A 13138-nucleotide genomic window follows, 5' to 3' on the forward strand; every position below is an offset into this window, starting at 1 on the left:
AGTAGATTCTAACAAACAAAAAATATTTTCTGTGTCTTATAATGTTGTAAAAAAAGCTAGTAGGCAGAGGCAAAAAGGGCCGGCTCAGTTTGTAACTTGAAAGCTTTTTAGTTTAACCCATTTAGACCGGGAACCCCTATTGTTATGCCTTTCAATTCGGTAAGCCCTTTGTGTAACATTAGTTGTTGCCAGATTTGATTTGATTTGATTTGATTTGATTTGATCTGGTGTTAAAAAACACAAGTTATCATGTTCATCGGAGAAACGTCAAGGATACAAACGCAAGAACAGTACAGTAATAAATAATACAATCAATAGCTACCTACAGCATAAATACATATAATCGCATTGCTAATATAAGTGACCCTACTATTCTGCAACATTTTCTAAAAGACATGATTTGACCCTTATCTTAAAAAGGAGATGGCTGCTAATGCTCTGTATAGTCAGGGGTAGCGAGTTCCAGTTAACTGCTCCTTCAAATCTAAAGTGAGCGTATTTCAGTGGTGAACGTGGGCATGGTCAGGTCTGCTATGCTGGCTCTGGTTAGGTGGGAATGGGCCTTGCTACGCTTCTGAAAAAAACTTACAGAGGTACACAGGGTCGCTGTTGATGTAGATGTTAGAAGTTCAGCTGTAGTTGAATTGATGGCTGCCTGAGGGAGCCAACCCAACTGCTGGAAAGGTTGTTTTCCAACATGGTCCCCTGCAGACAGCCCCAAGACAAGCCTGACCAACCTATTTTGACATGGAACTTCTCTTTTAGGGCTTTGGCACTTTACCATGAGCTAATAGCATAATCGAAACAACATAAAACCAGTGAGTTTGCTAATTAGTAGGGGGTGCTAAGTGAGAAATCGTTACGCGGTGGATAAAAGCATGAAATTTGATACAGATGTCCCTTGGGTCATCCTAAAACATCCTAGAAGGGGTGCCCAAAAAAATCTTAAACAGGAAGTGAGTTACGGACAAAATCCAAAATGGCCACCTAAACTGTTGACCGTTGACTCAAAAGACACCAAAAGAATCTCCAAAAAGCATAAGATTTGGCACACATGTCCCTTGGGTCATCCTAAGACATCCTAGAGGGGGTGCCCAAAAAAATCTGAAACAGGAAGTGAGTTATTGACCAAATTGAAAATGGCCGCCTAGTGTTGTCGATTGACTCAAAAGACAACAAAAGAATCTCCAAAAAGCATAAGATTTGGCACACATGTCCCTTGGGTCATCCTAAGACATCCTAGAAGGGGTGCCCAAAAAAGTCTTCAACAGGAAGTGAGTTATTGACAAAATTGAAAATGGCCGCCTACAGTGTTGGCGATTGGCTCAAAAAGCCTATAGAATCTCCAAAAAGCATACAATTTGGCACATATGTCCCTTGGGTCATCCCAACACATCCTAGAAGGGGTGCTCAAAATAATCTGAAACAGGAAGTGAGTTATTGATTAAATTGAAAATGGCCGCCTACAGTGTGAAAGATGATGCAAGATACCTAAAGAATCTCATAAAAGCATGAAATGTGGTACAAATGTCCCTTGGGTGATCTGAACGCATCCTACAAGGGGTGCCCAAAGAGGTTTTAAACAGGAAGTGACCGCCTAAAGCAGTTGACACAAAAGAAAACATAAAGGGACGTCATAAAAGTGTACCATTTGGTACGTACATTGAGTGCTTCTTAATATATCCTAGAAGGGGTTATGTATTTGTTTGTTTGCTTGTTTATTAAACCTTTTAGGAAGGGACCATGTTGAAGAAATTCTAAATGGCTGTTTAAACAGTTGACCACGGCAGTCTGCATATTATGCAGACTCAATACGACAGGTTATGCAGTGCATAACCTGCCGTATTTTGTAGTCTACCTTCTGTTTTCATTTCTACATCATCTTATTTATTTTACTTTATGCATTATTCTTTTTATTTTACTCTTTGAATCTTCTTTATTTATCTAACTCTCTGCATATTCTTATTTATTTTACTCTGCATCTTATCTTACTCTGCTTATTCTTATTTTACTCTCTGCATCTTATTTATTTTGCACTCTACATCTTCTTGCTGGTTTTACACTCAATCTTCTTTACATACAATCTTCTCATGTATTTTCTTCTTGATCATTACTGTTTTTTTTGTGATTAGTGTTTAGTAACTACCTGTATTCATGTGTGCCATTTCGCAATTACCAGCACATTGGCATAATGCTCTGCAAGGTAACCCAGCATCCCGGCATCTACACTTTCTCGAACAGAAGGGCTCAGCTTTGCAGCCACACTTGAGTTCTCTACAAACTTTGGCAGCCTCTGGCAAGAGTGTCCATAAAGGTGTCCACGAATCAGCTACTTTAATCCATCCATATTTGTCAGGAGATGGTAGAGATTGCATAGCTTTCAGGCTTCTGGACCAAATGACAGATTGGCAAACTGCTCGATTTGAATGTTGTAGCAGTGCAGCCCGTGGGGGAGGAGTGTTTTCCATTGAGAGACTATTAAAACTTTTTTTTGGCACCCTTTAAGATGCATTCAGATCACCCAAGGGACATTTGTACCAAATGTCATGCTTTTATGAGATTATTTTTTATGAGTGTCTTTTGCATCATCTGTCAACACTGTACACGGCCATTTTCAATTTAGTCAATAACTCACTTCCTGTTTCAGATCATTTCAGGCACCCCTTCTAGGATGTCTTAGGATGACCCAAGGGACATGTATACCAAATTGTATGCTTTTATGAGATTCTTTAGTTGTCTGTTGAGTCAATCGACAACACTGTAGGCGGTCATTTTCAATTTTGTCAATAACTCACTTCCTGTTTACGATTTTTTTGGGCACCCCTTCTGGGATGTCTTGGGATGACCCAAGGGACATGTATGCCAAATTGTATGCTTTTATGAGATTCTTTAGTTGTCTTTTGAGTCAATCGATAACACTGTAGGCGGCCATTTTAAAATTTGTCAATAACTCACTTCCTGTTTAAGATTTTTTTGGGCACCCCTTCTAGGATGTCTTAGGATGACCAAAGGGACATGTGTGCCAAATTGTATGCTTTTATGAGATGCTTTAGTTGTCTTTTGAGTCAATCGACAACACTAGGCGGCCATTTTCAATTTCGTCAATAACTCACTTCCTGTTTCAGATTCCTTTGGGCACCCCTTCTAGGATGTCTTAGGATGACCCAAGGGACATATGTGCCAAATTGTATGCTTTTTGGAGATTCTTTTGGTGTCTTTTGAGTCAACGGTCAACAGTTTAGGTGGCCATTTTGAATTTTGACCATAACTCACTTCCTGTTTAAGATTTTTTTGGGCACCCCTTCTAGGATGTTTTAGGATGACACAAGGGACATCTGTATCAAATGTCATGCTTTTATCCGCCGCGTAACGATTTGGCCATTTTTTGTGGTTAGCACCCCCTACTAAATAAGCAAAGACTAGCCGAAACTGTGCTTTCCTGGCCAGGGTTTCCGCTAGGCATTTTTTGGGCCGGCCACCATGGCCGGCAGGATTATATTTTATCGGCCAAAGAATACATTTACCGGCCATAATATTATGATTAACGTCACATGCGTGTTTGCACTGCATACATGCACCCAACTGATCATTACACCTTGTTACGTTAGAGCTGCGCTTCTTTCCACTTTATCACAGCTGCAATCTGTTCCTGTTTTTATAGATAACTAAATTATATGATCTACTATATCATGCAGAGATGTAGCTTGCCAAAAATGAAATGAATAAAGTGGGCATGACCGCATGAGTGAACTGCTGCGTGACGAATAACAAAACGCCCGCTCGCCCCAAAACACAAATCCGGCGGTATTCGCCTGGTATTCTTAAACATATCAGTAAACTATGCCTAAACCTAACCTTATTCCTAATCTTAACCTCAGTAAAACTATGCCTAATCCTAAACCTATTTCTACCCTTATCCTCAGTAAAACAATACAAGAATACAAGAACCGCTGGTCCGCCTGAAAAATGGGGGCGAGGGTGTTTTGGGGCGAGTCAACCGACCCTGTGCCAGAGAGAGAGAGAGACACCGTTTCACAGTATAAACAAATGAATATATATTTTGGGCTTTACATCGATTCTCATTCAACCTTGATATGCAAAAGTAGGTTTTGTTTTGTTTTGTTAACGTTAATTATATATGTCATGATATATGTGGTGGCCTTGCGCGAAGTTGATTACTTGCCTGCTGCAATCAGTGTCACCAGCTTAAACCAACTTTCACCACTTTATCCATTGCAGACAGACAGTCACTGTGCTTGCATAATATCCACGACCCATTGGATCCATTGGTTCCGGCTTGGTTCAGATTCTATCACCTCGGAAAATCCCGGTTCTGTTAATCAACACCCGAGCGCACCACCGTACTCAGCGCTGATTAGGAGGAGACGCAGATGTGTCTCTCAGCTGTGTTGTAGTGTATCAAAAATAGCAGACATACAAGCTCACAGTGTGGCACGTTGTGACTTGCTGTGAGCTTGTAGCTCTGATATTTTCAACGCGCGACACCATCGTACAACGAATACGCCAATCTATAACTGCAGCGCACACTCCGCACAGCAGCAGCAGCAGACTGTTGGAATTAAACCGCACAGTCAGATCATGATAAAAACTTTAAATGATTATGATTTTAATGGTTGTAGCCAACTACTTTATCCAAATAATAATATAAATAATAGGCTTAAATGATAAAATAGCATAGAACAGCATTTTCCCAACCGGCCACGGTGGCCGGTGGTGTTTATAATTACCGGCCAATTAAACATTTTACCAGACAATGGCCGGTAAATACCGGCCAACGGAATCCCTGTTCCTGGCTAAGAATTTGATTCACTTTACTAATGGTCTTAAGAGCCATGGTTTCACCACCCAGGCTGTGATCTAGCAGACAGCCGAGGTAACTGACTGAGGGTTTAGCAGGAAAGGATTGGCACCCAAAAGTAATACTGGGTGAGGCCAGTTTGTGCAACCTGGGCTGAGAACCAAATACAATCTACACCGTTTTAGCAATGTGAAGGGACAATTTGTTGTCTGAGAGCCAAGTCTTAATGCTATTGAATTCCTTGACAAGGGTGCCATTCAACTTTACCTCATCCTCATCGGAGGTTAGGATGGCTGAATCGTCCGCGTACAAGAACAAATTAATAGAGCAGGCAGCTTGGAGATCGTTTATGAAAATTAAAAACAACAGGGGGCCTAAGACACTCACTTGTGGGATGCCGCAGGTCACAGGCAGAGCCTTTGACCAAAACATTTTTTTGTTTTAACTTTAACCTAAAAAAGGTTTTATTGATGCCATTTTTTGATTTCCCAAGCTAACTTTTCCTATACTTGGATGTCTAACCTTTATGGTTTTGTAAGATAGTTTTCTATAAGTTGTAATGTAACACAGCTCTGTTTGCACATTTATTTATTCATTGTTATAATTGTACCTACGTAGCTTTTTTGTCTCCGCCAGGCCGAAAGGCATTGCGAGAGAGTATGTTTTGCACCCCGTCCGTCCGTCCGTGTGTGTGTCCGTGTGTGTGTCCGTGTGTCCGTGTGTCCATCTGTCTGTGAGCGGCTAATCTCCGGCACCGTTGGCCCGGTCGCTCCGAAACTGTGCACACACACTCCCTGGATGCCAATTCAGAACCTCTGGCCCAAATTTTTGACATGGGCCTTTTATAGCGCCACCAGGAGGCCGATTTGTGCAAAACCAATTTTTTAATATTACTCCTACAGATTTTATCCAAACATCACGCAAATCGGTACACAGTATCTCTATAGTCATGTGATCAACACGGATCTGTCTGATTTTCCATATTCCATCCTGATTGGCTAAGGTTGGCTTCCAAAGTTTGCAGAACTGGTCCATTTTGAAATAAATGCCTCAAATCATGAACGCAGCTTGTGATTTCCGTGAAATTTCACACGCACATTCCCACTAGGCCGAGGAAGAAATGTCACTTGGAAATTTTCCAATCAGCCTCATGGTGGCGCTATAAAAGGCCAAATTGCGTTTTTAACTGTAAATGCACCGATCTGCGTGAAACTTTGCACACATACTCCCTAGAGGCCAAGGAAAAACATCTGCCCTGCATTTTTCACATTAGCCTTTTATAGCGCCACCAGGAGGCCGACTTAAGTAAAACACATATTTTGAGATTAAGCCTCCAGATTTTATCCAAATTTCATGCAAATCGGTACACATGATCTCTATAGTCATGTGATCAAGATGGATCTGTTTAATTTTTCATATTACATCCTGATTGGCTAACATTGACATCTAAGGTTTGCAGGAGTGGCCCGTTTTGAACAAAATGGCGCAAATCATGAATGCAGCGTCCGATTGCGGTGGAACTTTGCACGCACATTCGCACTATGTTGAAGAACAAACACCGCCCTTTTAACATTGCCCTATTATAGCGCCACCAGGAGGCCGATTTTTCTTTTTTATATTACTCCTACAAATTTTGTGCAAACATCATGCAAATCAGTACACATTATCTCTATAGTCAAGTGATCAAGATGGTTCCGTCCGTTTTTTTATATTCCATCCTGATTGGCAAATTCTGAACATTGCTGGCCCACAATAACCTACCTGACCTGGCGGAGACCTGTGCTCCGAGGAGCACTTTTTCTAGTTTTTATTGTTTTGTTCCACTTTTGCTTTGGCAATATAAACGTGTTTTCTCATGACAATAAAGCCTCTTTGAATTGATTTGAACTAATTTGAATTGAGAGAGAGAGAGAGAGAGAGAGAGAGAGAGAGAGAGAGAGAGAGAGAGAGAGAGAGAGAGAGAGAGAGAGAGAGAGAGAATCCTTTGATCATACTGATTGTCAGAGAACTGTAAATGACTGTATCAGCTGAAAAGGTTATTGATCAGGCTGTATATCAAAGAACTGTAAATGACTGAATCAAAGAGAAAGAGAGAGCAGCAGTACCTATAAATAGCACACCATGAACCTCAGTCCACACACTGAGGGTTGAGGACTTGACCGAACGGATGAGCTCTTATTATTAATAAAAGAAGTAAGTTTTGAGAAGCTATTACTTTCTTCTACCCAGCCCGTTGTTGGATATCCTACTCAAGATAAGTCAAGTAAGTAGAATTGCCTTGGGTTTTTCTTTTTGACATTTAATGATTCTTCTTGAGTGATTGTTTTCTTGTATATATATATATATATATATATATATATATATATATATATATATATATATATATATATATATATATATATATATATATATATATATAAATGTGTTTTTTTACATATAATATTTATTATAACACCTTGTGTTACAATGTAGTGAATGAATGTCTGCTAGCTGCTAGCTAAACCGTTTTGTCACCTCTTCCTTAACTCTTTATATTACTGATAAAGGCTGCTCAGTGAACATGTATTTATTTCAGTAGTTATTTTATGTCAGTAAATGTAGAGCTTCACTGCAGGCTTCAGATGTTGTCTGAAATACAAACTAAACATTGTCTCTAGTGTGTCTATAGGCTATAATAGCTCACACAATCAACACGTTTCTTGTGTGTCATGCCGGTGTGGCAATATTTTACTTTTTACTGAATTATTTGAAAACCTTATTCAAAATTTACTTTGTAAATTTATATTAATTATTACATATCAATGCTTCATTTTGGAATGAAACCTAACATGTGTGTTTCTTGTGATGTCTGCAGGTTAAGTGGGGCGTAAAGGACAGCAACAACCACTACACTTTGAAGCAGGTGACAGAGGAGTGATTCGCTATGGGAGAGCCCCGCACCACCTTCCCTCAGAAGAAAGCACCAGTGTCTCGGTACCAAGAAAAGATCTCCTCCTCACCGGCCTCCGTCAAAGGCCCAGTCAAATATGGGGAGCTCATTGTCCTGGGGTATGAAACATTCACTTATTCATATTCATTGAATAGGCTCTGTGCACAGCAGCCATATTGGAAAGAAATTGGGCTTCCTCCTTACTTCCTTACTTCCATTCTGTTCAAACAGTGTCAGGGTGCTGATACCTCTGAAAGTTATGGAGCTTCATGGCGAAGAGTCATAGGATCAATAATATTTCGACACTGCCCACGCATACTTGCTGTTCCAAAGATCTGAAACAAAACTAAATTTGTCACAAGCTTGCTTTATTAACCCCATCGCTCCCGCCACTGTTTCGTCTCCTCTTCACAGGCACAACGGGGACGAGGCCGGGACGAAAAGCCACTTCTCTTTGTGCCAGAGACCCAAGGCCAACGGTGTGAAATCAGGCACTGTACACATGAACTGCACTCCACAGGAAGCTAAGGTACAGTCAGTGGTGGAAGAACTACTCAGATTTGGGACTTTAGAAAAAGCAACAAAACCACAGTGTAAAATCATACTTTCTTACTTGAGGTAAAGTTAAAAAGTATTGGCATCAAAATAATACTTTTTTAGTATCAAAATGCGGAATGGCCACTGAGAATCATACACCATGTTAATAGGACAATAATTTCTGGTAATTAAACACTTAAGCCCTATTTTATACTTAAAGGTTTCATGACGTTCAGTTTTACCACACATTAAAAGTCTTTGTCATGGTCCTTCAAACGTGTATAGAACGTTTTAAATATATTGAAAATAGCTGATCTACAAGCTCACAGTGAGCTTGTAGATCCGCTATATTAACTATTATTGACTTTTTAATTCCTGCAAAGCATTTCAATTGCTTGGAAAATGTCTAAATTGCAATACAGTAATGCCTTGTATTAAAAAGAAAAAGTTTGTCTTTTCTTTTTCTTTCATTTTACTTAATTTATTTTTAAAAGCACATTTTCCATTACTTTAACTCAAGTACAAATTTGACAGAACAACTTACTTGCTGTTTTGTAATATTTGAGGAGAATCTATGCATTGACTCAAGCACGGAGGTTGAGTCCTTTGTCCAGAAGTGGATGTTTCTAACAGTGAACTTCTCTGTGTTCCATAGGCTTTCAGCATGCCGGACCAGCACAGCATAATCTACAGTATCTCCGATGCCTGCAGGGTGGTGGTTGAATACGTTCATGACAAAAACACAGACATGTTTCAGGTCTGTAGGATCCATTATGCATATACATTATGCTTTGCACTATATAAACCAGTGATTCACAACCTGTTGGCTGTGAGGATATTGCCAAAACACTAAGATTGTATTGATAAGATAACCAATACATCTATATAAATAGGAACATAAAGTATGCTACGTTAGTTGCCACTGATCCAAGGTGGAACACAATGGATTGACTCATCATTAAACTAAAATGCATGCTATAGTTATAGAGTGTTTGTTCAGTAAGAACCCTGTCTCTCCAGCTCTTTAGTAAACACAACATAGATTTTCACCAAATAATTAGCAGACAAAATTGGAACTGGAACATTTGAAGCTGATGAATGGTTATCTCTCCTGATTGGAGGTTAAACGGGGTCAAGTGTCTTGCTAGGAATCGAACCTGGGACCTTTTGTTTCCCAGGCGGCCTCTCTACCCATTCAGCTGTCACCACCCTCCTATAATGAATAACTAAAATGACATGCACAAAATACTGACTAGGGTGGAAGTGGTTGGTTACAGTGCATGTAAACAAGCTGTGAGTAATGTGAAACCCCTTGTGTGTTTGTCTATAACAGATCGGGCGTTCCACACAGAGTAACATTGACTTTGTGGTGACGGCCACAGTGCCCGACAGCAAGGCGGTTCAGGACACCATCTCGCGCTTCGCCTGCCGCATCATCTGTCAGAGGAGCCCGCCCTACGCCGCCTGCGTCTACGCCGCCGGCTTCGACACCACCAAGAACATCTTCCTGGGTGTAGGTTATGAAATGTCAGATGAAATGTCTCATACACAATTGTGTCTGTGCGACTGTGCAGGGATTCATAACTTGTTTGATGAATTGATTAATCCATCATGAACAAAATGCATTCAAAATGAAACCTCGAAAATAGGCAATCACAGCGCGTTGCAATGCAATGTGTTGTGAGCTTTTAGATCTGCTACTTTTGAAAACATTTTTTACTTTTACTTACTATAAGTACGTGTATCTTGATGCCGATACTTTTGTACTTAAGTTACAGGACTTTTACTTGTAATGTAGTATTTTGTGGTATTGCTGCTTTAACTTAAAGGTTCTATGACATTCATTTTCTCTTTTTTTTATCTTTTATGTTTTTTGGGGGGTTTTATGACAGAGGCGATGATTGACAGTCAAAATCCCTCAACAGCGACACCCGCAGGCAAAGATTTCTTTTTTTCATTGCAGTTGAAAAGGCTTAAGAAATCAGAGAGAAAAAATCATCCTGCCATGGATCACTGGAGTGGATTTTTCAGTTAAAACCTTTAATACACGTTTGAAGGACCATGATAAATACTTTTAATGTGTTGTAAGACTGAATGTCATGAAACCTTTTTAAGGAAAAAATCTGAGGATTCTTTCACCACCTTCCTCCCCCCCGCAGGAGAATGCAATTAAATTGGAGATGCCTGATGGAAAGATGGACGGACTGACCACCAACGGCGTGCTACTGATGCACCCGCTCCATGGCTTCACTCAGGACTCCAAGCCAGGCCTGTGGAGGGAGATATCGGTGTGCGGCAACCTCTTCACCCATCGGGAGAGCTCCTGGGATCAGCAACAGGGGAAGATGGTGAGGACTATACAGTATACACATTCACAACAAACAGTACACGTGCACAAAGTGGTGGAAAAAGTACTCAAATGTTTTACTTAAGTAAAAGTATCAATACTGCAATGTAGAAGTACTCTGTTACAAGTAAAAGTCCGCAATTCAAAATTTACTTCGGTAAAAGTACAAAAGTATGGGTATCAACATGTACTTAAAGTATCAAAAGTAAAAGTACTGAAATGTTCGAAAATAGAAGATCTACAAGATCACACCGCGTCGCTATGTGACGTGTTGTGATCTTGTAGATCGGCTATTTTCAAATAGCCTAGGTATAAAATAGGGCTGAAGAGGTTAATGTATGTTCTATAATGTAATCATTTATATCGGCAAAGTAACTAGTAACTAAAGTTTTCAAATAATTGTAGTTGAGTAAATGTAAAATATTTGCCTCTGAGATGTAGTGGAGTAGAAATAAAAGTATAGACAATTGGAAATACTCCAGTAAAGTAAAAGTACCTCAAAATTGTACTTAAGTACTATACTTGAGTAAATGTACTTAGTTACTTTATACCACTGGTTGACAGAGCACATCATTGTGCGAAATCAAAGTGTGAAATACGCTACGGAAATCAGAGGGTCACACAACCTTCCGTTTTGCATGATTTAGTGCACCACGACATCCCTTTGTTTCATACATAAATGAAGAAACAAAAAATAAAGCACGCACATCCACTCATAATAACCAGGTGCTGGGCTGACTTCAGATGGGTCCTACAGGGGTCTATACTTTATCCCCTCCCTTTTTCCCTCTACACCAAATCCTTTAGACTATTGTCATCGAATGTTCGCCTAATATGACATTCACAGCATAGGAATGCTCGGGTTCAGATCAGCTAGGCCTAACCATCAATATGTTGAGTATAAACCCAACATGTACCCATGTTGGGTTTTGCCATTTTAGTTGTATTGTAGAAATTGAATGAATGTATTTATTATTGATTGATTTATTTGTATTTGCACAAGCACTCAAAGTACCACAAAATGGAAATAAGCTCTTGTTTTGTTTTATGCTTTTGAGAAAGTATGTACAAAACTATGTTCATCATATAGTACTATGTGCATTCTTGTCTAAAAAAACATCAACCAAATCTTATGTTCTCATGTTTCCGTCCAGGTGGACGGTGAGTCTCAGGAACTGGTGGACGGCTCGCTGATCGATCTGTTTGGTGTAACCCTCCTGTGGCGCACGGCCGAGGGCCTGGCACGCATGCCCACCATGGAACACCTGGAGGTCAAGCGCCAGAAAATTTACGACGGGCGGACCTGTTTTGTTTACCAGTCACGCAGCAAGCCAGCCAACCGGCAGCCAGCCAGCCAATCAGCCATCCAGCTGCCAGCCCGCCAGCCAACCAGCCAATCAGCCAGCCAGCTGCCAGCCCGCCAGCCAACCAGCCAATCAGCCAGCCAGCTGCCGCCTGGCCACCTAGCAGCCAGCCAGTCAGCCAGGCAGTCAGCCATTCAGTCAACCAGCAAGCCAGCCACCCAGCCGACAGCCCGCCAGTCAGCCACCAAGCTGCCAGCCCGCCAGTCAGCCAGCCAGCAGCCAGCTGACCCGTCGAGCATGGAAACGCAACGATACTGAAATGATCCTTGCGGAGATTCGAACCTTCCGACAAGAGGATAATGGACAACTGGAGACACTGAATGTGTCTCATTTTGTACCATTTTCTGATGGATCTAAAGTGTACCATTTGTATGTGTTAATTAATGTTAAAAGTGTCTGTGCCTCTCAGGCAGCTGCAACATTGTTTTGGTCTGATGGGCTCCTTCTGGTATGTCAACACTATTAGATAGCAGGTTAACCTCGCTGCCACACAGATTTTTTGTTATGAACGCTGTGCATAAATGTCACCACCACCCTGGTTGCCCAGGAAACGGAGCAAGTCGAGACACAACTGACGGCTGACGTGATGACGAAAGGCGTAACCCCACCCCCATATATCTGGAACCATGCTTTTCCGACACTTGTAAGATCTCTTCTCTAGAATAAACCCAAATACTATTAGAATAATACGTTTCCTCCATTTATTGATGTCATTAATTCGTATACTGTCGTATAGATATGGACCGGTATTCACCAGCAGATTTTTTATTTATTTTGTATTTCCTTATTTTTACATGGTTCATTCTCTTGTACAGTACCTCTGCTTCATGTAGAAAACGTGATGCTTCTCGTTATAAAAGCTTGACAGAATTTAGTGGTTTTCACAGCTTATTCTGCCCTCACAGTGGATGCCAGTGTCCACATCACAACTATAACAGTCTTACACCGACTTCTTTACACCTGTCTGTCAATAAAGTTGATTCTGAATATGATTCAGTGGCGGAAGAAGTCTCTGGTATTTCACTTTAACCCATTAACACATTCCATGCCAGAGTTTAATATCATAATGTACTCACCCACTGCCAGCGATTTATTGTTTTGTTTTGTTTTTTCCACCTCGCCACAGACCTTGCTAAATACCT

The 13138-nt window shown here is 40.7% G+C and overlaps 1 protein-coding gene across 1 annotated transcript; it reads left to right on the plus strand.

Annotated features, from left to right (window-relative positions):
• Positions 1-7742: 7742 nt before the first annotated feature.
• LOC311043254 (E3 ubiquitin-protein ligase pellino homolog 1-like) lies at positions 7743-12254 on the plus strand (the record flags this gene model as incomplete). Its single annotated transcript, XM_084054430.1, has 6 exons — positions 7743-7867; positions 8163-8277; positions 8941-9042; positions 9619-9798; positions 10445-10633; positions 11787-12254. The coding sequence occupies 6 exons, from the start codon at positions 7743-7745 to the stop codon at positions 12252-12254; spliced, it is 1179 nt and encodes a 392-aa protein (XP_083910556.1).
• Positions 12255-13138: the final 884 nt, after the last annotated feature.

This window comes from Gymnoscopelus microlampas, assembly GCF_963454915.1.
Source record: "Gymnoscopelus microlampas genome assembly, chromosome: 4".
Classification (NCBI taxonomy): domain Eukaryota; kingdom Metazoa; phylum Chordata; class Actinopteri; order Myctophiformes; family Myctophidae; genus Gymnoscopelus; species Gymnoscopelus microlampas.